This window comes from Papilio machaon, chromosome 5, assembly GCF_912999745.1.
Source record: "Papilio machaon chromosome 5, ilPapMach1.1, whole genome shotgun sequence".
Lineage (NCBI taxonomy): Eukaryota > Metazoa > Arthropoda > Insecta > Lepidoptera > Papilionidae > Papilio > Papilio machaon.
Genome location: NC_059990.1, coordinates 3,806,344 through 3,833,959, shown reverse-complemented (window position 1 = coordinate 3,833,959; position 27,616 = coordinate 3,806,344). Strand labels below are relative to the sequence as shown.

The following is a 27,616-nucleotide window of genomic DNA, read 5'->3' as shown; positions in this document are numbered from 1 at the left end:
GCGGCCATATTAAACTTCTTTTCAAATTGGTTGGTTATTACCCGTAAAAATAATACCACCATCTTGTTGTAAAAATTACCCTGAATTTAGGGGAAATAAATTATAGTATGTATAATGTATATAAATGAAACAATTCACATTTTTTATACTATTTTCAACAGATTTCAAAAGGAGTTTTTAATTCTGGTATATGCTGTGTTTTTAAATATTTGATACTTTCTTATCCCGTTGATTTTAAAGAGTATGCTTTTTAATTTGTCCCATGTAAATTTTGTTTCTTAGAAATTACAATCAAAATAGTTTAATATTAAGTAGTTTTACATGTAGTGTTCACTGTAATGATATACAGAGTAATTTAAAATTATATGACTATAATATTGGTATGTTTTTTGTAGCTTTTTATGAAGACTTAGGGCTTCGTGCATATCGAAGAAAAATAGGACATCGTTTGAATGCTCGTCTAATGGACCTAAGACTGAAGAGATGCCGCGCTTTGTTGAAGCGGTACGCGGGAAAAAAATATCGGGAAATTCTTTTTTTGGAGTCACTCAAGACATCCTTGATTAAGGCAGCCGCCGATATTGACATGGACCTCGTTCGTGCTGTGATAGACGACTGGCCGAGCAGATTGAAGGCCTGTATTCAAAATCACGGATGTCATTTTGAATAAACTTTAGTGTCATAAGAATCTATGTTTTGTTAAGTTCATTTTGGTATATAAATGGTCACATAATGAATAAACTTGTTTCAATTATTTTATATTAAACATGTGACAGAATTTATGACCTGACTAAGTATTACTAAAAAAAATCTGTTTACGTAATCTTAGTCACATAAACAAAAATTACGCATTGTTTTTATATTTATTACGTTTATTAATAACAATTTAATTGGCAATATATAAATTGGTCTATATTAAATTATATCGTAATTATTCATTTTCGGGACAAAACAAATAACTGGTAACCCCAATCCTTTTACTTATATATAGGTATAGTCTATAGTACTCTCTATCTGTCCCTTACGGGTGAACGCGCATGCCATATCTATATAATTCTTCATCTGAGCTACGAAATATAGCATGTCCAGTAGAATTTAAAGGCTGGTAAAAAAAAAACAGCTTTTGACATAGATAATATATTCTATTCGGAATAAACATAGATAAAACAATATACGGTAAAAACTTCGGAAAAATTAAAATACAGAAATTCGAAAAACATACATGACGGGTTCTTGCTACATATCTGTAATCTGTGGATCAAACCCAGGAACTGCAGATTACAAGTCAAGCGCTAAACCACTGACCCACTAATGCAATAATACAAATTGGTTTTTCTTTGATAGTTACTTGCCAGGCACGTTTCAGAAGTCCATGACATGAGGACCGCATTAAATAAATGTTTTGTAGTTTAGACATGAGGAAATATACAGGGAAAGAGCCAGAATGGAGCAAACGTTAAATAGAAACAATAATTGTAATTTAGTTGTCAATAAATACATATTACTTTCTGTAACTAAATTATTTTTACATATTTTTATTATAAAGACGTAGATCTATATTATTATTTTTTTATTTTTAACAGCATTATCAATCAAAACTTTTAAATATTCTAATTTTTCTTCTTTGGTTTTCCGGTTCGAAAATTCTTCCCATAAAACCTGGAAAAACGACTTTTATTAAAAAAAAGTATATTTATCTTAAATAATATTTTAAAGTTGAAAATTTTATTACCAATTCCGCACAGTATCCTAAAGCATTAAGTTCGTTTATTTTGCTTTTGAACAGGCCACTTGGTATTTTGGTGTTATGAATTAATGCATTTCTTCCACCAATTATTAAAACAATCCAAGTATTATTATTAGGCGGTGTTCTTAGCAGCCCAAAATGTTTGTTATCAAAAGCATCTCCCACTGGCACTGCACAACCTTTATGATCATTGCATAAAATTATATCTGTGAATAAAAAAAGAGCCAAATTAAAAACAAAACCCTGTCTGATCTACAAATACAATTAATAAATTTGTGTAATATCGTAAAATAATACATATTTCGCGAACACGATGTATTTGCGTTGCAAAACGAAAAACCAATTTTTAAATTATTCGTGACTGTCTGTCCTCAAAGCTGCATTTCTTTGTTTATTCTCTGAAACAGTTGGACCGATTTTGACGGGAATTTTACTAGAAGGTAGCTGATGTATGCGGGAGGAAGTTAGGCTATCTTTTTTTTAAATTCCGCGCTGACAAAGTCGCGGACAGGCGGGTAACAGGAGGGTCAAGAGTGAAGTATAATTTCATTCACATTCTCTGTAGTTACAAAGAGACGCATTCGATTATACTGTTGTTTATATAAGACTAGCTTTTACCCGCGACTCCGTCCGCGCGGAATAAAAAAATTGAAAACGGGGTAAAAATTATCCTATGTCCGTTTCCTGGTTCTAAGCTACCTGCCCACCAATTTTCAGCTAAATCAGTTCGACCAATCTTGAGTTATAAATAGTGTAACTAACACGACTTTCTTTTATATATATAGATAAGATAGATGAATATAACTTGTTTCAAAATAACATACCTCCTCTTTGATGGTGTGTCAAAATATGACCACCAGTCACAAAATCATCTCCTCTAGCTCCTTTCAAGATATTTAAAACATCTAAAAACATTCTTTCAGAAACATTATACTGTTTTTTATAATTTTCATTAGGGACATAATCTGTGTACTTTTTAGCTAGTATAATTGCTTCTTTATCACTGAGAAGTTTAATGTTAGAGTCTTTGTAAAATATTTTTACCCTATTGTGTAGTGTCAAAATTTCTCTTCCATATGTTATAATGTGTTTACCATATGTTTTTTGCAAAAATAATGGATCAAACACCAGCTTTATAAGTTCTTCAGGATGTATTCCTAAAAGGCCAAGATAGGCTACGCAACAAACAAAGGATCTACCATAGAAAGTACGCTCAACCTCTCTTTCTGGTTTTTTCAATTCTGCAATTATATTTTGTAGAAAGTTTTTTGATTGTGGTGTGTAATTAAATGTGCCAAAAGTCAATGTTAATCTTTCTAGATCTTTTATTCTAGTCTCTGAAATTGCATCAGCAACTCTATTTGAAATCGCATTTAAACATCCTTCATGTAAAGTCAATGTTGATGTTCCCAACAACCCCACATGAACATTACACATTACTGATAACCTGGGCACTTCTGCTTGTAATTTATCTAATAACAAATATATTTTGTTCCCAGTTGTAACCTTCATTGAATATCTAATTATTTTCAGTAAAGCTGCAAGTGAAATTTCATGTATTTGGGATGAATTATTTGAAATTATATCTATTATTTTGACTATTATATCCATATTTCTTATTGGAGTTTTACTTTTGAAAAATCCCATGGAAATTATTGCGAGTTCATCAATAGAAAATTCTTTGAAACATTCATTGATGTAGATCTCCAATTGATGTATATCTTTTGGTGATTTTCTCTGTATACCAATAAAGAACATTGTTCTTACAAGCTGAGAAGCTGTTAAATGTTTTGCCTTTGAAGCTAATTTTAATAAACATCTATATGAATAATCACTTGCTCTGTTAACATTAAGCATGTAAAACAAGGTGATAAACTCAAGCATTTCATCATATGACCAGTCTCTTAATCTTTTTAGACATTCATCATCAAGTGCTGCCCAAACTTCTATGAAATTTCTTGTTTTTATAGATTCTGCTACAGGCCATTTTAACAAAGAATAAAATATTAATTTTAGCTCAGCATCACTTGCCTTTGTCAAGTTATCTGTTAAATTATCAATAAAATCATCAAAGACTTTATCAGATATGCATTTATTATGTTCTGAACACAATACACCAAGGATAGAAAAAGTTTCAAAAATAGTATGTGGTGGTTTCTTAGACCAATTCTCTGATAACAATTCTTCCAAAGAATAATTAGATACATGTACCTGGTCTTGTTTATTATTTAGCTTCATCGCATATCCTTTATTTTCCATTATATTATAAGCATAACTGTTTTCATGTTCCATAAACATTTTCGCGCACAAACTTGAACTTTTATGAAAATATCTACAATAATTATACACTTTTATATGAGATTGTTTAAAGCCTTGATAACGTAACAATGAACGTGAAAATCGAAATAATGTATTTATTGTCATTATGAAATAAAAATTAGTTGTTTCTTGAAACAAATGTTTTTGTATTAGTGTAATAAATGGTAAAGGAAAATTAGTCTCGATTTTTCAACAAAGTATGCATAAGTATCAAAACAGAAATGTATTAAAATTATAAACGTTCATTTCAATACTCATTATACTGAACGAAGTAGAAAGATTTTATCATAAATTATTATATTCGCCTTTATAACAGTTTATAACCTTAATTTCTAACCCCAAAACACAAAGCTTTCAAATTGACATTGACATTTGTTTGACAGTGAAAATAAAATTGGTGCATGCCCATATCGCACACCACTATTAAACATTGGAATTTTTTGTAAATTTTTTTTGTTAGCACTATATCATAAGCTTCCAATTTTATTCCGTAATTATTGAATGATTTTTTGTAATGATTTAAGAATTGATAACTTCGAGTTAGATCTCAGAAATCATGGCATTATAACCACATTGTACCCAATGTTCTGATTCGTCCCAATGTCCAAAATATTGCGGTTTTACATAGAGAGATTTTACTTCGACATTTTCGCCTAGGCCAGGAACGGGTACAGGACGATCTCTGTCTTCTATCGCTCTTTTTTCACCTAAATACAAATGTTTGTCCAACCAAGTCGGCTAAAGAAAAATACACAAATCTATTACTAAATAAAAATGTACATAATAGGCACACAAATTGAATTCAAATTTATTCTATTACCTTCATTATTTTAACATCCAATGTACGATTAAACGGCCATAATTTAGTTGTACTATTTATTTCTTTTATATATCTGCACCATAAATCCCAATATATCTGTATTTTAAACAGAAAGAAATAATTTATCAACACCACATCGGTATGACTTGAAATGAAATATATTTTTGTGTTACCTTTTTCTTAGGGTTATTTGCCATTTCAAAATATCTTACTCCGTGTGTAGTAACTGCTTTCAGTGAATTCCGCATGTGTTGTTTGAATATAATTATTTCAATAACATCAAGAGAATACAAATAGTATAATTTTAATTGTTTATTGTACTTTGGCATATCTTCCTCATTATTTTCAAACTTAATGCAATAAACCATAGAAGCAATTGCAAAATTCGCATTAGTTAATCCTGAAAACATATTCTTATTTATCAGCATAATGAGTTTTTTTATTAACGGAAGGAAATCGAAGAATCCGGATAAATCTCAAGGGAAATCGATGATTATTAAAAATACTAGTTAGCACTAAAAAGTTTGTGCCTAAATTACCAAGTATGACTGAGCGCAAATATTTTCCACTCCTGCTAGTTTCAAGAAAATGGCTCTCTATAAGAACAATTTCATTTGAATTCAATTCGTTATCAGGCAGAAGTTTTTTAATTTTCCCATAAACCATATTTCAATATAATTCCTATTTCGTATAGCGTTTTCGTAAGAAGTTGACTTTTTTGAAAATTATTTCAAATGAGAAAATATAAACGTGTCAAATAGTTTTTTTTTTTTGTAAAGTTTATTGCAGATTAAATATGAAATATAGAGTATGTATTTCAATTTAAACAAAAACCTTTTTTAAAAAATGGTTTACAGTGTACCGGAATGTCAAATTGCCAAGTGGTGTGCAATGATGAGGAATTTTCATTCTTGTACGCCCGTACATTCAAACATAATAAACACATACAGATTTGACGATTAAGATTTATTATATTTAATATTTATCATAATATCAATATGAAATGTCAGTCAATGTTTCAAATCAGTGGTTTAGATTTACTGACGTTAAGGTTACATTGCTATCAGTGGTTTACATTGATATTAACTGTAATAAGAGTTCACAGTAGTTTTGTATTTATTTTATTATTTTCATTAAAGTAGTATACTTAAGAACAAATTGTAACCCAGAAATACATTAAAATCCTCTATCATGAAATACCTAACACTTAGCAAAGTTAGTTAGTACACTGAATTGTCTTTCACACACCTTCAAAAATGGTTCACTTTTAAACGTTGAATTTACGCGGAAAACTCCATTTGTGTATTTCATATGCATAAATCAGACCCTATCCATATAAAATAAACAACACAACGTAAACGCCGGCCATAGTAACTTACCATCCCTTTCATTCGCCTTGAAAAAAAAAGATAAAAACAAAGTCATACAAGTTCACGTAGATAGGAAAATGGTAACGTTTAAAGGAAAATAAAACCAGAATTGCATTCACACTTTTTTATTATAATGACTTAGGTGTTCCACGCAATAATTTATATTTCTGATGCAATATTATACTTCACATTTTAATTATTTAAACGTATTCAAAAATATATTCAGTGTTTTACTAAAAATAACTATAAGTTGATTTATTATTTCGTTACACACATACCTAGCAAATAACTTTGGTTGAAATTTATTAATTTAACCAAATCATTTTATATTCATTTAAACATTTCTCCTATATTTTTTATCTATATCTAATCTGTTTTTCGTTTTTTATTGTACGAAGAGTTGATGGGCAAATAAACAAAAAATTCATGAGACTGAATGTGTATTTTTGGGGGGATTAAACATGGTGGATTGATTAAACAGAGAAATGTTCGACTGTGATATTCGTAGACCTGTGGCGCCGTCTTCTGTTCAGCGTCTTGGCCCAAACGCTCCCTACCCTATACTCGGCACAGGTTACAGAATCTATCCATACTATCTTCGAGTGATAAAGATGTATGTAAGATACCGAGACTCCCATGGAGGAGGGCCGGATGATGATGATTTCGTTTTTTCCCAATAAATATTTTCACCTAATCTGTTATAGTCTATTCTAAGAAGTTCACATTTTCAAATATTATTATATACGTAATGGACGGTAATTTTTTAGTCTGCAATTTTCTTCGAATCAAATATTTATAGTCTTTAAATATTTTATATATATATTTTTATTGTAATTATACGTATCGTTAAATTATAGAAAGGCAAATAAAATACAATACTTTAGAAAAATTACAATGCTAGCACTAAAATTGCCTAATAATAAATAGTTGCGACATTATTTGAAGCAAACGCACGTCATCGCCCCGCATCCGCCTGGAAATAATAAACAGAATTTGTAAAACTCACACGTTTAAAAGTAGACAAGATATAAATTATATAAGTATACAAGTATATATGTATATATATACATACATAATATACATTGAAAACTTGGATTTTAAGGAACACACATAAGAAAAATATAACATATGAATTCTTCTTTATGAAAACTTTGTATCGTAATAGTCATTTCCATAGTCCTATGACTTATATTTCCAAAGTGTAATATATTTTATTTAAGAATGAACTATCATTGTGTTTATATTAAGAAGAGTCCGTATTTTTTTTTTTTCATAATTTTAAACGTTAAAAGGACAGTTTTAGAATTATATTTATATTTTTAATACCTCAATTTTTATTTAGACTATTAGTGATCTGATTTTATATTTATCTAACATTTGGGGTTTATGGCAAAAATATTGATTTTCCGATAAAAGTAATAATACAAAAGTAACGTGACAAAAAGTGCAAATCTTTACATATGTTATTATTATACATTCCCACGCCCTCGATTATAGGAATATTAAACACGTATTATTAATATAACCTTCACCATAATATGTTTAATGAATTATTTCGGTATATAAAACACGAGATCTACATATCTGTGTAAATGTTACCAGCAGATATGTATCATTAATAGTGAAATTAGTAGCGGATTTCTGTTAGACGTAGTCAACCTTGTACTTAATTAATTGACCAACAAGTGCAGTGCAATTATTATTTTTAATTATCTTACATTTCATTAATAGTCGCTTGAAAACTTCCCTTTATATGTTATATTACATCCATAAAGTTATGAAGCTAGAAGCATAACAGGACGAATTGTTGCACGAATCGATCAATGTTTAGTTTTGGAGACTTTTGGTATTCTGATGGACGGAGGCAGCGGTAAAATATTATTACCGTATCTCACGTGAAAGTTCTTATCTAAAGATACAATCTCTTTCTTATGTACGACCTTATTTACAGACATTTTGACATTTTTATCCTGAAAATGTTTATGTGTTAAGCCTTGAAGGAAACATTAAGGTCATTGAGGGTAAAAGAAATACAATTCAAAGAATTTTTACTTACGAGGGCTTCAGTCTTCTTACGTAAATTGGATCTAGACAATGTAAGCGCTAATTCTGATTGCAGTCTACTTGATATCGATTCATCGTCTGGGATTAAATGGCCGTCTACTTTGTCACCGTTGAGGAAATCAAGTTTTAACGGTTCTCTTCTTCCCACATTGTTAACGTATTCCCCTATCGTAACTGATACGGGTCTTGCGATTTTTTTCATAGTCGCCGTTCCATTGGGGGCTCGCACAAAATAATTATGCGGTGGTTTTGGTTGTACATTCAGAGGATTCTTTAATTTATACGATTCGAGTGACTCTATCTCGGCATTTTCTTCTTTGATGTTCTTCAAATTGTACTGCAATTGTGTGTCTGCTTTATTGTTATAATCTGGTGTAGGCGTGCGATTGAGGGTACCGACCTTTTTTACGTTTGAATTAATAATGTGATCAACTTTTTCAGATTTTGGTTTTAGATTCTCAACTTTTTTACTTTCGCCGTTTTGATGACCGTTTGCTATTGGCATCTGAAAGATAAACGTTATCATTTGAGTATGAATTATAAGAGCATTGATAAGGAGTAATGTTATTTTACAGTCACGACTTACTGCAAAATGTAATAAGTATTTACTTATAATTTTTTTAAGTTGACAAAGGTACATATGGTTACCTAATGTTAAGTGATCCATGCTCCATTTTAGGGAAATAAGTAAAATAGAGTCACAGTTGTCAATTGTACTTACAGGGGGTGGGGGTGGCGGGCAATCTACGACATCTTTATGCGTCTTCACCCCATTGCAGACAGGTTCTTCTTGGAGAACTGGTTCGATTTTTTCTTTCTTTATCTGCAGTGTTGGTTGGCGATCCTTAAAACAATTAGAAATTAATTATATCTGAGTGATAAATTATAAAAAATGTAGTATATCTGTCTAGCACGAACTAAAAATCATAGTAGTGTCGTTTGAAACTGTCCTCTTAAACAAGGTAGGTACATCAAAGTAAAGTATTACAAGTAATTCAGCTGTGATAATGTTTCAATTAAAATCTCGACATGTATGGAAACTTCTGAAGAAACTGTGTATTAAGTTTTGTATTTTAAATTACCGATAAAATAATCCGAAAATTATGTAAATAATTTATATATAATAAATAAGTTAATTTTGTTGTAAATAATGTCTTTTACTTAAAATTATACAGAAAACTATGACAATCAACTTTTTCTTTACGCAAATTGTTTAATTATTATCAGTGTTGAAAACGATCTTCATCAGTTCATTTTCGAATTTTTAACTTTCTAAACCGGACGGAACAAATCGTAGTTGAAATTCTTCACCTAAGATAATTGCTGTCCAAGGTGTCCATGTTATACGAAAAGTATGAAATACAAAAGTCTTTTGTACTTTTTCGTATTATACTCGTAATATGCGGATAATTTAAACAAAGCATCACAAATCACTGCCTATGCCTCTCGTTTAATACAATAGTTAAACAAGTTTTGTTAAATCATTGAAGGTAAAAATGAATGTACGTAAACCTTAGATAGGCGCATGGATAATCTTTACTACTCATGTTGTGGCTAAAGGTCTTAGAAATACAGTAGTTAGTTTTGCTGCTTTAGCTACCGCATAAGACATTATCAGTTATTCAAGTTTAAGACAATTTGATTTATCGTAGTTAGCACACTAAAAACGATTCAAAAATCTTTCCCTCCGGAACCAATAGCAACTATGATTGTATAACTTAAGATCGTGGTTTATAACCCACCTCTATTTATTTTGCATTAATTAAAATTAGCCCCTTACATGTATTGCGATAGAGCTAGTATATCCGGTATACGTCCGGTGTTCCAATGCCCTTTTAAAGGCTATACAAAACAAATATTTAACAGCGATAATTCTAAGCAAACATTAAATCCAGCACCTGCATAATGGAGGTCAAAATCGTGTTATTTAATGATCGGGGTCTTTGACATTGAACTTTGTGCATACTCCGCTGAGGCTACAGCGCAAAACACTCTCGAGAAACAAGTGAATGACGTAATTTTCATGCGCCGCCGCTTAACTAAAGGATAACGTTGCGATGTAAGGGTAGAGTACATAAAATGTTCGTATATAAAAATGATTACATGGAAAAGAACAGATTTGATATAATCGTATCACAAGTATTCGCGATCTTGTAACGAAAATAAAGTAAACAGCTAATCAATTTACCTAAATGTTACTTTAATTTCAAAAATTTAATAACAGGTTTGTAGTATTTTACATCGGACGAGTTTTTGAAATATTCTAACAGTGATAGTGTAATCAAAGTTATCGATCGTTAAACATCAAATTGATAAGCTATAACTTGTAGACATACCAGTTGTGTACATATGAAATATTATTGCAGTGCCCAATATAACCTGATTTTTTATAATACAATAAAATTAACAACGCATTGTAAAGTACAGTCAGCTTCATAAATATAGTGGCAGTCAAGATATCCAAATATATAGGAACACCTAAAGTGATCAATTATATAAGTACAACCAAAGTCATCAAATTAATTGAAGCATCCACTCTGCTCAAAAAGATCGAAGCGTTCACATCGTCATATATATGAGTACATTCAAAGTGCCCATAATTATAGTAACAGACAGAGCGTCAATAGTAACGAAGCATTGAAAGTATGCAAAAATATCGTAACATTAGACAAAATTGAACTCTGTCTCTATTCACTTAAGATACACTTTGAAATATACTACTTCTGTTTAATTCATTTGACATTTTATAATCAAAACATTTTTTTGCTATTTACTACAAGTTTACGTCCCGCATGACAGATACTAGATAGATAAGCAATATCAAATTTTAATTTGGCACCATATATGCCAGTTTGGCCTTACGGCTTAACTGTTCGCTGTAATACGCAGTTTTGGCGATTCGAATCCCAAACTTTTTTTTTAATTTTTTAAGGTTTTTAATTTTATTATCAAAGCGTTATATAAAATTGAACTTTATCGCAACAATTATTGGTTTCATTAGTAGTCGAATACGACATCTTTAAAAATTAAGGAACCACAATATTCCTTGTCCCATTTTTTAACCGAGTCGTCATTAGCATGTTTTTTTATTGTTCACGTTTGTTATTGTAAGTTTTGTCATTTAAATCCGCGCGGACTGTCACTGGCGACATCGAATACGTGTAATAAATCTATGTTTGGAAAATTCTACTGCAACCGGACTGAAGATACCTAACAGTAAGAGAAAAATATTTTGATACAAATTGTCAATTAATTTAACAGAATTTGTATACTTTCAAAGTGTATTTCAAGGATATGGATATACGAATAGAATTCAATTTCAATGACCGCAATGACAAGTGAAAACACTCTCCGCCCACTCGCTTTATTCCGAGATGGCCGAACCTAATCGTTATTAATTTTATATAAATATTTAATACCCCGAAAATAAAAAATTAAAATTGTTTTTGTTAAGTAAAAAACATATTCTAAGTACATTACCAGATTTTTCCTTTTCATTAAAAAAACAAGCTCTGTATGTGATTGATAATATTGAAAAATAAAAACCTTGTAAGCCTGGGATTCGAACCATTAAACTTACGTACTGCGGCGAAAATAGTAAAACACTGAAACTAGCACATATTGTGACAGAGTAAAATTTGATATTACTTACTAGCTTTTACCCGCGACTCTGTCCGCGCGGAATAAAAAAATTGAAAACGGGGTAAAAATTATCCTATGTCCTTTTCCTGGTTCTAAGCTACCTGCCCACCAATTTTCAGTCAAATCGATTCAGCCGTTCTTGAGTTATAAATAGTGTAACTAACACGACTTTCTTTTATATATATAGATATAGATTAGGTATCTGTCATGTATCGTCAATTTATAAATTTTAAACTTTATAATAATAAGAAGAAAAATGTTGGGTTGTCCGATAAGTTCGTGCCCATTTTCAAGGGAAGTTTTAAAGGCCCTTAAGTTTTGGCATACGTCTTTTAAATTATATTTGTTCGATTTTATTGCAAAACGTCTAATGTATTTCGGCAAAAATTAAGTGAATCAGTTTTTATAAAACTGATAGAAAAGAACGAATCGTGTCCTACCATTTGTCATAATATGGCTGAAGTTATCCTCGTTTAGTATGTACTAGCTTTTACCCGCGACTCCTTCCGCGCGGAATTAAAAATAGAAAACGGGGTAAAAATTATCCTATGTCCGTTTCCTCATTCTAAGCTACCTGCCCACCAATTTTCAGTCAAATCGATTCAGCCGTTCTTGAGTTATAAATAGTGTAACTAACACGACTTTCTTTTATATATATAGATGTGTTATCTAAACATGTCATATGTTTTTGATAATTGTAATATATTCGGGTCTATTCTAAGCTACCTATTAAAAATCGGAACGAACTTATTAGACAACCTATTATGTTGATACAAAGCGTCAAATGAATTTAACAGAAGTAGTATATTTCAAAGTGTATCTTAAGTGAATAGAGACAGAGTTCAATTTTGTCTAATGTTACGATATTTTTGCATACTTTCGATGCTTCGTTACTATTGACGCTCTGTCTGTTACTATAATTATGGGCACTTTGAATGTACTCATATATATGACGATGTGAACGCTTCGATCTTTTTGAGCAGAGTGGATGCTTCAATTAATTTGATGACTTTGGTTGTACTTATATAATTGATCACTTTAGGTGTTCCTATATATTTGGATATCTTGACTGCCACTATATTTATGAAGCTGACTGTACTTACTTCATAACACTGAATTACAAACAACGGCTTTGATTTGACATTTTTCTTCATTTTAATTACGACCGACACAATTCACTAACGAAACAACTGCACATTCGCGTTGCTACGTAACAAAATGCACAATTAACTTATCGTTTTCCGACACCGCAATTCGTTTAATGAGGTTTTACGCCGATAGTGTATAGAAAATGCTCACTAATAAAAACAAGAGCGCGTGAAGGTCACAGATAATTTCCCGACGCGGCGCGAGTGAAAATACTTTTTTTACGGTTTGAGAATTTATATTATCATTGTGAGTGCTAGCCGCGAACGCTAAGAGGCAACTGGTAGGCAATAACACAGGTTTGAATACAATACAGGTGAAGGCAAGTGCGGGGCGGCTCGTTATCACGGAGTCATTCGATGCGCAATCACTGCGCTGACTGTATCGGCCAGGTAAAGTCCGCAGAAATTACCAGTGGATGGCGTCCGCAAAAAACTACTCGGTCAGTAAACACACGGCTATCGCTGACCACAAACGCCGCCTCTCGGATGATAATAAATACTACCCTGATAACTTCAAATTGGTTTGCCCTATATGTTTATTTATTTAGTACTTCAGATAGAGATTTATTAGGACGGAATTATTTGATCTTCCAAATTTTGAAGCATAGTCTTATTGGAAAACAACACTTACTTTTCAAATTCAGAGACAAAAATCGGAAAATCTTTAACGATGAAGCAAAGGTCGAACCAGCAATTGCTTAATAAATCTGGGTTTATCCTTCATGCGCCGAATTGTTTATTCGTATCGGTCAAATGCTAAACTAAAATGATTCAGTTCGATAACGCTGATCGCAATCACATTAATGAATCGATATGAAATTAATATATGACGTTACTCAACAAAACGCTCAGGTGGGAATCATTCTTTTTATCTAATTTCGTAGAAATATTTTAAAACATTAAGATATTTAGTAATTAAATATGTACCTACTCGAAAAGTGATACCAAAAAGCACTGCTTAAAACAGTCCGATCTGCTGCACTGTTTTACTTGCTTTAGATCTCTCATTACAATTTTTTTCGTGTTATTTAATCATCTAGAATTCCCTTAATTCCCTCGCTGTAGCCATGCGTATGAGTATTAAAAATACTTAAACAAATATACACTAGTTTAGTTTTAATACTCGTACTAAGATTATATATATGTAAAAAAGAATATCACTGGTGTTGACATACTTGTTTCGCATTTTGCATGTAATCTGAAATGAAATTGAACGTTTTGTTTCTCTTTTACACGTGGAATGCTATGATTTTGCAGCATGTGCAACTTAGCTAGCATCTCTTTTTGGGTCAATACTTTTTTAAAATGACTAAGCAAGAATTAGATAATAATCATTATGTATTAAGAGTAATAAAAATAATTATAATAATATTCCGCCGCCGATTTTGCAGTATTCATGTATTTAGTTGTTTTTTAATAAAATGTATTATATAGGAAGTAACATAATAAATGAATGAGATACAATAATAATAATTACTCTTGTTTATGCTCTAATTAGCTCTCTCTTAGAATCTCTTAAATGGAACAATTTGCTCGATATTTTATATTAAATTAACTTTTTATTTTATAGTATTTTTTCTCAGTTTTATCCCGAATTTTCACCAAAAAAATTACAACGTATAACTAAACTCGACGCACAGCTAATTTTAATTCTTCTAGCCTCAATAAAACACAAAAGCTTATAAGATAAGTCTGATGAATTGCATGTCGTTGATAATTAAGATATATTGGAATTAAATTGTAGTCTCTATTAAGAGATGTAATTGTTCTATCACAAGTCACGACTCTCTTCGTTACATTTTTAAACGTACATACAATAAGCGAACTGGCCGTACACGCAACCTTTTTCTTACAGCTTTTTAAAATTTCACTACTTTTTCTTTTTTTTTAATAACTATTTAACTAGTCATAGCGTTAATTCATCATTCCTCCTTAGACGTAGAGTAAATTTGTTTTAATATTCCCTGATTTATACATAAGCCCGTATTATGTAACAAAACTTTTACATATTATATTGATGTTTGTAAAGGTTATAAGTATTGTTGTTTACATTTTTACATTTGCTTAAAAAGAAAGCAATTTAATCGAATATCACGACTGGGTGGCGGTACAACTTTACAAGTCCTTCGCGAAATACCAAAATATTATCAGAACCTTATTTCTCGGAACAAACACGCCTCAGAACCTCAGATTGCGTTGCCCTCACAGTCGCTTCATTCGACTTGCATAATTTAATATTTTACATATATGTATGCGATATGTTTCGAGATTTATAAGATAGTTTTTTTACGTTTCCATTAATCCTGTAATTAATGTGAAGTGTTTATAATATTATTAAGAATAACTTCAAATCTTTAAATTCCAAAGTTTACTACAATACATTTAATGTTGAGTTAATTATTTTTGTAAAACATATAAGAACACATTTATATTTTTATGAACTTTTTAGCCGACTTCAAAAAGAAGGAGGTTATCAATTCGAGTGTTTTTTATGTGTGTGTTATATAAAGTAAAATTGAAAGAAAACAATTTCAAAAATCGTTAACCGCAATTGCAATGTAGTCCAAAAAAAAGATAAAAAAATCGAATATATAAAAAAGTAGGGACTTCACTATAGAAGGTAGTGGCTCTTTGGCGAAACCCGTAATCATTCAGTGATCATCAAAGTCTAAACCTAAACGAAACAAAAAAAGAATCTTATAACAGCAACTTTTTGATTAAAGGATGCCAGTTTTTATAGTTGTAATTTTAGCTTGAAAATATTTCGAGACGGTCGGACGGATTGTGTACTGGTTCTGTAGAGATTGATCATTATTTTAGAGGAATATAAATGCGAGTTCTCATTACAGAAACATTCACATTAAACATCTCAAATGAAAAATTTGGGAAACAGTAATATGAAAATGGGGTTATATTTTAGTCAGTATGACATGTTTAAAACAACAAATTTAATTCTTGCCCCTAATGAAGAATTTTCTTATAAGATGAATTGTTTTGACGAGTAAAAGTATTGATGATTAGCTGTCGCCCGCGACTCCGTCCGCGCGGAGTTTAAAAAAACATAATAAGAGCCTTTGTGTTCTTTCAGATTATGCTCTACCTCTATGTCTATGCCAAATTTCATCGAGATCCGTTAAGCCATTCTGGAGATACCTACAAACATTCATCCATCCAAACATTCGCATTTATAATATTGGTAGGATTATTAAAGTGACCGCGTACTGGAGGGAATTTGAAAGAGAATGGCCACAATTATTTAATTAACACTATTTTTTTAATCTTTGAGCAATTTGCGTTTGATATTTTAACAAATAAAACAATGCAAATAACACACTACATAATGATACTAGTTTCTTGTAACAATTCTCGATTCAAAATCGTTAAATAATTTGTATTAATTATATTAAACGGCTCGACCTACTTTTCTGTCGTTAACCAAACTGCTATATGGATGGTCATTTTTAATTTATTTTTATTTTTCCTTGAAAATATATTTTTGTTTAATAAATAAAATACTGAATGAGTATATTGAATATCCATAATAAATTATTACTTTGCATTGTTTCCACATAAAACAATCTGTTTCTTCAGTATCATGAAAATGCCACCTGTTCCTTATGAAGTAACAACCTCGTGTAAATTGCAATCATCGACGTAACTTATTACATCACGTATAAAGAGGTTGGAGTAAACACAACCTCCTTAAGCTGGACATAATAAGAAACATGCGTATTACAAAATACCAAGAAATTAACTTGTCGTAATTACTATGGCATCTCATTAATGGGATCGAGCATTAAGATATGAACAAACATACTTTAACATATTAAGTTTAATACTTTAAACAAAACTAACAGGCTCAAAACGCTTGTCTCGGTTAAAGTCAAAAAACTAATTCTGCACATCGGTTTGAGGAAACACTTTGATAAATATTTTGTATTTAAAAACATTCTATTGGAAAGGTAAGGAAACTTTGTACAAGTTTCTGTAGTTGAAGAAATAATGGAGATAAAAAAGAAAAAAAGATGGTCTTTCCTCGTACAACTAACTTTTTAAAGATATATGTATTCCGTATGAATCAGCTCTTATTCTTTTAGTTTTCGAGTTACTTTTAACGATAGATTTCCAACAATATTTTCCTTTTGATAGTGGAACGAAGTCGTATAACTGTCTGATGTTTTAGATTTAAAAGATTGAGTAATTCTCGCTATACCAAATTGTACTGACATTGCACAAATCAGAAAGCAAATTTTAATTTCCTACAGCATTAGGAAATCTGCGTACATGAAATATTAAATTTAAATAGACTATGCGGATATGCTGTATGAGTTTGTATTAAAAGAGTAAGTACGTATGGCAATACTTTACGGTCAGTAACTGTAATGATTTATATTTCTGTCGATTTAATTTATAAACATCTCGAGTAAACATTTAGAGAACGTAAAATAATAATTTCAAATAGTTGCGTAGTAATTAATAACTATGCTGCATAAAAAGTGTTTATTTAACATTACTTATAGTTATAGGCAATTCTTGTAACTAGTCAATAAATAGATTTCGCTTTCATCTAGGTCAGTTAACTTCATTAACTAGTCTATTGGAACCAATTGTAACGGCAACGACTATTATTTCTGTTTACCTTGAAGAGGCATCATCAGTTTTTATATGCCGTATAATAGTCACTTTAAATAATTCCTAAAGATTTAATTTCTTGTTAAAGTATATTTTTTGTCTAATTCCTTGTCCTAGAAAACATCATCCGGATAACGAGGTAATCAAGCGATAATTTTCCTATTAGGGTAAATCTCTATGAAATCTTAGTCTAAAATCTCTTAGGTTCTTACTATTATTTCATTACTTTAGCAAATTTGAATTTTGGTATAGTAATTTTGAAACTGTTACCTTACCATAATTGGCACATGTGATAGAACTGTTATCATTACATTTTTATTCGAAAAGGTGTTTGTAACAATTGTTTCCTACTTGATAGCAATAACCCATATTTCCACTTAACTTGCCCTCCATTAATCACAAAAAATCCAGGTATCAAACAATCGAGTGGCCGTGTTTTAAAATCTGAGCAACGCGCATTTCATATTATACGTTATGAAAAACCAGTGCATTGAAATAAACGACGGCCATGCAACGGAACAACTGCATAACAGTGTTAGAAAAATGTGGTAACGTTAAATTAGTACAATATTATACCACTTTTCGTAACGATAGTTCATAATTTTATGCACTATTACTTAAATGAAATAGCACACAATAGTGACTACCGCGTTAAAGTTTTGCAATAAAAGAACAATAGGAAACTTTAAATATTTTTTAGTAATAGTGAAAGGGAAGGTGTATTGGTAAGCAAGAACGAAATGTTCATGTTAATTTTATCTTTTAAATTTACAGTAAGCGACAATAACACTGTCACCCATTACGTTATTATACCATTTTCACTAGTGATGCAACGGAAGTGTCTTACCGGAACCAGAAACGGAAACAGATGTCAAAAATTTTTTTTAGCAGAAACGGAAACGGATGCGGAAACAGAAGTGTAAGTAATAATAAAAAACATAATTGAGCCGTTTATTTTGAAAGTGACCTAGCTCCGTTTTTCAATTTTTTGCCGGTTACCATTGTTACATGTACAACTTCATGTTATTTATCAGTGAAGCACTTCAGATTGCTTATATTCAGAAAAAATACGATACATTTTTTACACATAAGTTTTCCGGATTAATTGAATAACTGAGCCGTGTAGTTTGAAAGTGGCCCAACTCCGTTTATAGTTACATCAAGTTATTGTTTCATGCATCTTAAAACATATTAAAAAATTAAGAAGTGAAAAACACATCATAGCTTACAGTGACATGTGCACCGGGCAAAATAGAAACATTAAAGTAGCTTTAATGTGGTTGAAAATTGTCCAAGCTTTGGATAATAATATAGAAATTATAGATCATAAAATTTTAATATCAGGACATTCGTTTTTACCAAATGATAGAGATTTTGCCGTGGTAGAAATGGCATTAAAAAATGATTTACTGTACGTTCCCCAAGATTATTCGGAAGGGTAATAATTTTATTCTAAATGAAATGAGACAGGAAGATTTTGTATCGACAAAATTATTAAAAGGCGCAATTTTTAAAAGAGTAAAAAATTCTGATGGAGAATCAGTAAACTGGTTAAGAATATGTTCGATGCGTTTTGTCAGAAATGAACCATCTAAAATTTTTTATGAGACATCCATGAATGAAAATGAAAATTTTAAAGTTCTGAATTTATTACCACGTCGGGGTAGTCTAGTAAATTGTTTTGTAATAAATTTATGTTTGTAATTTTCTATGTTCTGTAATTAAAAAATGTTTTGAATCGCATAAATTATGTTTCCGAAGTGTTTTCAACATATGCAAAACAAATTCCGTATTGTTTTTTTTTATTTGAAACATCTTAAATTATGTTGAATGGACTTGGGCACCTTCAAATTTTATAATGAATCTGGCTGTTAATTTTGAAAGTGGCCCAACTCCATTCTTGATAAGAAAACGCACGTTATTTACGTTATAATTGCCACTATTTTAACAGGAACTTTAAATTTAACATCCTTAGATACGCTTAAGCAGTATGACTCCTTAGTATCTTATACGTATATTTTTAAATTCATTGAAACGCAAACCTTTCAATATCTCGATTTGAAGATAAATGGAGTTAGGCCACTTTCAAAATAAGCGGCTCAATTACAAAAATATTTTTTTCGGTAAAAACAGTTTGTATTCGTTTTTAATTTATTAAGGCATTGGATATCGGTGTCCTTTAGCCTTCAATGTATGTATTTTTACTGCGCTGCAATAAGTTAAAACACGCGTTTTTTTTAATTTATTTTCAGGAAACAAAATTACACTATTTACAAATTAAAGTTCGCCAAACCACTCGTGTTGACAAACGACAAATATATTTCTAACTATATAATGATGATGATATATTACATGGTTATCACTTATTCAAAAGTACATTTAATAACTCGTAAGTATGAAATAGTCACATTTTGCCAGTTGTCAAATTTTATATGGACAACAACTAGACAGTTTACTCCAGCAAGAGAAACTGATTGTTTCAAATAGCAGCAGAAAATATTACGCGCTTAAATTCACAAAATAGTACGTAAACAAACAAATGCGACAAGTGCCGAAAGGCCGCGCACGGACTGCGCGTCTCGCGCCGCGCATTTGGATCTCTCAGCCGTCGTAAAGTTCCGTTTTATCTCCGTTATAAAAGTTGCGGAAACAGAAACAGAAACGGATGTTGAAAAGCACGCGGAACTTCCGCACTTGCGGAAACGGAAACAGACATCCGTTGCATCACTAATTTTCACTTATTAAGCTACTACAAATATATTTCACCAAATTAGGACTAGGTTAATTTGAAAAACTACTTCAGTTACGAATAAAATGTAAATTAGTAACAAAGTTCGAAACTTACAAATAGTGAATTTAACACAATTAAACGTATATCGATAATTATTTTTTGATATTTTCTTAGTAGATCTTTTTCATGTAATCACTTCGATGATTTCTTATAAATGTGTAGTCTGTCTGATGGCCGGTGTCTGTGGAAATTAATCATTTCAAGGTAACTTACCACGCCATCTGTACAATCTTCCGTTAGCGTCGCATCATTCGCATCTAGGTTGGCGAACATTTTTCTATGGACTTTCTTGAATTCGTCCATCAACGCGTCATGTTGTTTCTTCTTATCGTCAACTGGCTTCGGTGCGATCGGTTTCTTAACTTGGTTTAATACAGGCGGGATTTCAACAGGCGGTTTCTTGTTCTGTTAAAAGGCATTTGGTTATTTACACAATGGATAAATAATCAAGAAATTCAATTCAATTTCTAAATGTATGCTCTCTTCTTGCTGATTGCTGTGTCGAATTATTTAGAAAATCATGCTAAAGCGATTTGGCATGATGAAAGATTGAGATGTAAACTTAAACATATTTTCATTCAAACAGCTTAATTGAAATTTAAACAGCCTACTTGGATTTTGATTAATGCAAACTTGATGTAACTAGTTTGCCTTATATAAATGCGTCCAAGACTGTCAAGTTGCGTATAAGGACAATTACTGGTTAGTATTTTTGATGCATGCATAATAAATTAAATACTTGATTATAATTGTAGAAACATTTACCATTTTCCGCCTTTGTATTTCCTCGGCGATAGCGCTAGATAAGGTGGCCGTACTTGATATACTTGAAGTGTCAGAATTGATTTCTTTCTTCATCGGTGGGGGGAAGTTGAGGTGCGTGTTGGCGCACGCCGGGGGGGCCACGTGATGCACCTCAACCACTATAGTCTTCTTTTCTTTATCTCTATTCGTTTCATTCGTAAATACATTCTTCCTTGGCGTCTGGTTGTTATCATAACTACACTGAATAGTGGCGCCATCTTCCGTTAAATTTATAATAGTTCGATTTAATGGACTCGTCACTCGCGCCGGTTCGAAATCTGTTTTATTTTTTCGCAAGTTTGTTTTCTTTTCGTACGAGTGTGGATTGTTCGGGATACTGGGACTGTCATAGTCGGGCTCTATATCAGAAGGTGCGTCGAAGTTGTGCGTATCGTCATTTTTCCATTTGAAATCTAGACTGTCCCAAGTTCTTCTTTTTATTCGGTTCATGGTTAATCTGAAAAACAGCTGATTTTAAGCTTAAAGTCTAAAACATAAATATATAAAAGTTCGTAATTGAGACAGCTGGGTCATTGAATTTAAATTTAATCTAATTATGTAGTGAACGTGAACTTCTCAAATGATTCGTTAGAAGTTAAATATATCTGGTCTGGATATAAATCAACTTGTTTCTCAGTTTAGGTAGCTATTAGACATCGGAATTCAACTTCTCGTAATTTCACATCAATCAGGACGAATATTACGAAGTGAGGATGAAATACAACAATGTGTCACCTGTCAGCTCTGTCGGCGGCTTCCTCAGCGACGCTGGCGAGCTTCCTACGCAGCGCGGCGGGAGGGGCGAGGGCGAGGGGGAGAGGTGCGGGCGCGGGGGCGGGGCTGCGCTCGCCGGCCGCGGAGGACGCCGAGCTGTTGTAACCCGAGCTCTCCGGAGACACCAGCTCCGTGCCCGCGCCCTCGCGGATCACCAGCTCAAGGCGACCACTCACTTTCATTGCTGATATCGCCTATGACAGGAAAGTGGTTAACTGATTCTGGACAATGCACTGAATTTTATTTGTTAAATTATTACAAACTATTTCAGCAATAATAAAACTATAGCACTAATAATATACAAAAGTTAGATCTAGAATAATAATAAATTCTCTTCTTTTATTCATAATAATAATAAATTCGTTCGTTTTTGGGTATTTTTCAATTAAAAGTATGTAACTGTTAATAATAAGCACCTCATTGAAGGAGATATTGGCAAAATCTTGACCATTGCAGGACAAAATCTGATCACCGGGCCGCAAGCCGGCCTCCCGCGCTATTCCAGCTTCCCTCACAAATTGCACAAAGATACCAGGCTTCCAGTCGGGGCCCTTGCATATTCTGAAAAAGAACAAAAAAATATTTTATGAATAAAAAGCATTTGCAATAAAATTGCAAAGGATATTCATAATTATTGCAGTGTACTTATTGTCCCTTTGCTAAAATCATCAGACACGTACTTGTTTTTTTAACGCACGTGCTGGAAAAAATACTCTAAATATTTATAAGTATAAATAATTTTACCCAATTTTTTAATGTATCGAAATTAAACATCATTGCTATTTAAAATATTCAGGCGTATGATTGTTTATGTTACTCCTGGTATGATTTGTTAACTAAAGTTCTGGTGTCGATTTCGATATAATTATTACCCAGCTTCTCTTTTTGGAACTGCAGAAAGATATTGTTCTTAAATAATATATCATTACATAATTAAAATATGATAGTTACCCGCAGCCAAGCTTGGCGCGTGGCGGCACCAGTATGGAGAGACGCATATCGGTGAGGCGGTCGGCGAGATCGCACAGTGTGGGTGACGAAGACGCGGCAGATGACAGCGACGCGCGCTCAGACACGAATTGCCAAGAGAGCGGCTCGTGATCCTTCCTACGAGAAAAAGACATGATCATCAATGGTGTCCTAGCTGTCCACTTATACGACTAGCCACGCATCTCGAAACAAGACTGCTGTGTCTGGTTTGATCATACTACTGGTACTAATTATAGACATCGCACGCAACCAGAATCGCATCGCTAATAAGTAGACGTTTAATCATATCAAGTTGGGAGCGTTATTTTTACTCTAGGCATTGCCTTCCTTTAAATATAACTAGCTTTTACCCGCGACTCCGTCCGCGCGGAATAAAAAATAGAAAACGGTGTAAAAATTATCCTATGTCCGTTTCCTGGTTCTAAGCTACCTGCCCACCAATTTTCAGTCAAATCGATTCAGCCGTTCTTGAGTTATAAATAGCACTAACACGACTTTCTTTTATATATATAGATTTACTTTTGAAATATTGAATCTTCAAATCATAAGTCGCGATAATTTAGCTTCTTCTATTTACTGAACAATTTCTTGCAAGATTAGCTCCCTAGTTTATGTTTCGGTGATGAAAAGACCACAACAAACAGAAAGTTCGGTTGTTTATTTATTTTCTTGCTTCCTTGAGAAATGATAAAGCGATGGATTCACAAGAACGCTATTTAGAAACACAAATCATTTTCAAAACAACATTGTACAGTCACAATGTAGGTAAACACGGCTGGTGTGGAGAATCGCATATAGTTTATGTTTTGCTTCATACATTGTTATTACGACTTCAATGAGTAATGTTTCCAATTAAACATATTTTCGAGTACGTTACAATAAATGTAAATATAATATTATTTGGCATTTTAGAGAATTTTCGATATCAACTAATTTACTGAAAATAGTTTTTAAGACTTACTTGAAAACATCTAATCGTTAATTTTTAAACATATACAAACATTAAAAAATACCCATATGTAACGGGTTACTCGTATTCAGCAAGGTACTAAAAACTAATGCTTGTTTTGGTGTTGATGCGTTTTAAACATTGTGAAGTTGCGTGAGTGTGGATCTTTCTCATAAGTTAAAGGAACCTGTAGCGATGTTCCCAAACAAGTTTTCAATTATAACTAAGACCGGGAGCGCAGCGGATGTGCTGTCATGTTGCTCATATATAAGACAAAAACAAGTATTTCTCAAAACATGTACTCACTCTTTGACCGGAATCATTCCCACGTCTGAAACAAAGAAATTGATATTACATACTTAAATAGCCACTTAGTAATAAAAGCATTTAACTTGTGCAATTCTATGAAGAAAATAGATCCATGAATGAAAAATTGATTAAAAATTGGTCACTACAATCGATACTGACGGTCAGTATGAGTTGCGTTGTTGTGGGATCAACGATCGGTTTAATCGGATAACAAACAATAACGCACTTGCAAACGCAGACATAAAACATTCCAAACCTATTCTACCGTCTCGATGTATGCGTCTGCAATTATATGTATCGTGTGTTTATTTCTTAACAATGTTTAAGTATTTTTACAAACAGTAGCCTCAATGTTGCTAAGGAATATTTTTATACTTTTACTATTGAAATTTTGACAGTGATTATTATGAAAAGGTGGCAAACGAGCATACAGTCACCTGAATTCGCCGAAATAGCGAGGCTACCGTTATCCATAGACATCCGCAAATGCAGATTATTTATGCAATATGCTTATTTCCTTCTCCATTGTCACAATTTTGAAACGACTAATAATAAAATGGTTTGGATATCAAAAATTATTCCGCAGCTATATCAAAACATATTATTATTAAGATGTCAGCATTTAGACTTCTTGGAAGGAGCTTTTTATACAAATCGACTCATAGTGGTAATGTATGGTCTAGTCACTGCATTAGACTAATTTTCTAAGCAAGTAGCCAAAACATTTTTATAGCAGTTATGAATTCCATTTTCACTGGCGCGAATGCGACTGCAACACGAATCGTTGGACAAATTGACGGACGCACTCGAGCTTCATATGAAAAAATTGGTTTGATAATATTGATAACTTACGTCGCACTTTGATCTTAAGCCGGGACTGCGAGGTGAGGTAATGCGCGAGCTCGGCGTGCACTGCGTCCTCCACCCGGTATCCATTCACACTCACTATTTGATCGCCCACCTGAAACACAAAATACAAATATACAGAACACGATAATACGAAACAAAAAAACACAATTTGGTTGTAAATTACAAAAAAAAACAATAACCCTAACTGACTGGTCGAATGACAATCCAGGGAAGAATACGAATCGAATATCGCCTCGCTAATCGTGTTTAGGCTCTAGGTCGTCACAATGGAATCTACGTACGAAAAACATAACCCGCCTGTGTCAGTTCCTTAGCAACCAATTAGTTAAGTCTGCGTGCGGTAGTAAGTTGTTAACATATAAAGTTAAACGTTAGTGTTAAAGTAAACATGTTTATATTCAGAAAGTGTTGGACACAAGAGTGTCGGAATATAAACAACTGGGTTAACACTAAACGACGACAAACGACGTGTGAAATTTAACAAGAACGTGATCTCAATGCGAATAATTCTACAGTTTAAATGATAATTAAGTGAAGTTTTAAATTTCGACGGAATTAGCTACGCAGCTACGTTATCATATGAAGAATTATTGGACAGATCTTATTGTTAATCTCAATGTTTGGAAGAACAGTTTTATTAGCATTGAAAACGATTACTTTTTTCTATAGCACTAGCACTCTTGAAGTTATTTACTAACGTGACGTCAGCATAGCGTGCGATTAGCTTCGAGTTTTAGTGATGTGATCGTTTCGTCGCGATTGGTTTGATGAATGAAGCAGTGACGTCACAGTCCCACTCTTGGTGGTGACGCGTTGACTTGTGACGAGAGAGGAGCACTTTCTTCTCGTTCGGCCAAGCCGGACAGTCGTGGCCCACATAGCTGGCAACTTTCGATCAGACTTTCAATCTACCTCCTTGTTTTTTTATTTCACCGACGCGGGAGAATCGATGGATTACGATTTCTTGATTAATGAAGGGCGGACATATTATTATACGTCTGTACCTTACCTAAGGAACGGTCTTACTTCATATCGAGGCCACATTTTTCGAAAGCTGAGTAAAAAAATATTAAATGATACTTCAGACTTATTTGTATTTCTGATATCAGAATTGTTCTTTCTTCTGACATATTTACATTTTAATATTTCTCGGCAAATACTATGTAAATTTGAAAATCAACATTCAACAAATCAACATCAAATTTACTTCAACAAGTTATACTGACAACATTTGTAATCGATTTTATTATTTCTGCACCAATAACTTCTTTTTATACCGTTATCAGTACAAACACAAAATACAATTTATATACGCCCCAGGCTTGTATAATTGACAGTGAATTTATAACAGTTGTGAGAAGCTATGTTATTTCGATCGAATTTGGCTTGAGAAAACCGCACCAACCGCATTTAAATCGATTAGTGCAGCGGCATTATCTCATTAATACAATATCCGTTAGTTACAGTTTACCCGTCGGTTCCCACTACCGAAACATCTACACAAAATTATTGGTTTATCTCAGTTCTTTTAATTTTAACTGAATGAGATGATAATATGTTTTTAGACAAATCTACTGGGACTGGAAACTTGCTGTAAAAGTTACATTTTTAGCGTTCTCTATATTGTACACTTGCGCGCGGAAATCGCTTAATTAAAAAATCATTGCAATGTCAATTCTAAACGGCACGAATTAACATGTTCTTAAACACGTGTCAATCAAATCTTATTCAGCGAATAGAAATGAATGAATTCGCAATGAATTAAAGCCTTTCAATATCGGCTTACGTTAACCTATTGACGAAGATTTTACAGCAATAACCAAGCCATTTTAATACCTTTTGACATTTCGCTAAACAAATTGGCGTACGTTTTCTATCATATTGCAAAATTAATTAAAACTTTACTATTAGAGAATAACGGTTTATTCTAATATTCTTGATACTACGTGAAATAACATATTGGCAAAACTACGTGTGACAACAACATCTGTAAAATTCAATGTCAAGTGGTTCATTTGTGTACACGAGGTGTTCGACTGTTTACACCTTATCGATGACTCAGTGAGTGATAAAGCCCACTTTATTTTACCAGCTGTGCGGTTTGTTTGGTGTCTGTTGTCATTATAAAAGTACTAGACGGTATTAATAGCCTAACAATAAATGTATGAGGGTATACTCGTATATACTAAACTGTTTGCGCAAAATCTTTTGGATACAGGTACATTTTGAAGATTCAGTGATCGTTTACGCTATTAAATGAATGACTACAAATTTATATGCGTAGATTTAGATCTTTGATTATATATTTGACAGGTACCAATCAAAGATTTATATTTAAGCTCATAAAAATGTTACGATAATTTTGAACAATTATTATTGAAATAACT

General features: G+C 32.2%; 2 protein-coding genes and 1 long non-coding RNA gene across 4 annotated transcripts in view; all 3 read right to left on the bottom strand.

Annotated features, from left to right (window-relative positions):
- Nucleotides 1-1,236: 1,236 nt before the first annotated feature.
- LOC106708583 (FAST kinase domain-containing protein 5, mitochondrial) lies at nt 1,237-4,430 on the bottom strand. The gene is made up of 5 exons (XM_045678017.1): nt 4,391-4,430; nt 2,572-4,079; nt 1,733-1,953; nt 1,585-1,659; nt 1,237-1,251 (listed from the first exon to the last, which is right to left on the bottom strand). Exons 2-5 carry the CDS (start codon nt 4,043-4,045, stop codon nt 1,237-1,239), a joined length of 1,785 nt encoding a protein of 594 aa, XP_045533973.1. The 5' UTR covers nt 4,046-4,079; nt 4,391-4,430.
- Nucleotides 4,431-4,892: 462 nt separating this feature from the next.
- On the bottom strand, nt 4,893-5,453 carry LOC106708868. The gene is made up of 3 exons (XR_006756131.1): nt 5,426-5,453; nt 5,060-5,286; nt 4,893-4,982 (listed from the first exon to the last, which is right to left on the bottom strand). It is a non-coding gene; the product is annotated as an uncharacterized LOC106708868 (long non-coding RNA).
- Nucleotides 5,454-7,142: 1,689 nt separating this feature from the next.
- LOC106708867 overlaps nt 7,143-27,616 on the bottom strand; it is a 40,860-nt gene continuing 20,386 nt past the window's right edge. Inside the window, exons 3-13 of one of the 2 annotated variants that reach the window (XR_001356916.2) lie at nt 25,212-25,320; nt 24,357-24,381; nt 23,063-23,218; nt 22,528-22,672; nt 22,073-22,305; nt 21,299-21,794; nt 20,747-20,938; nt 9,042-9,164; nt 8,313-8,825; nt 7,975-8,226; nt 7,154-7,229 (exon numbers count right to left, since the gene is read on the bottom strand). Coding sequence is in view for 1 of the 2 variants with exons in the window: in XM_014500451.2 (XP_014355937.2) it covers nt 7,212-7,229; nt 8,313-8,825; nt 9,042-9,164; nt 20,747-20,938; nt 21,299-21,794; nt 22,073-22,305; nt 22,528-22,672; nt 23,063-23,218; nt 24,357-24,381; nt 25,212-25,320 (2,010 nt within the window). In the remaining variant the exon portion in view is untranslated. Of the gene's footprint in view, nt 7,230-7,974; nt 8,227-8,312; nt 8,826-9,041; nt 9,165-20,746; nt 20,939-21,298; nt 21,795-22,072; nt 22,306-22,527; nt 22,673-23,062; nt 23,219-24,356; nt 24,382-25,211; nt 25,321-27,616 lie in introns of both variants that reach the window. The other variant, XM_014500451.2, reaches the window with a different exon arrangement.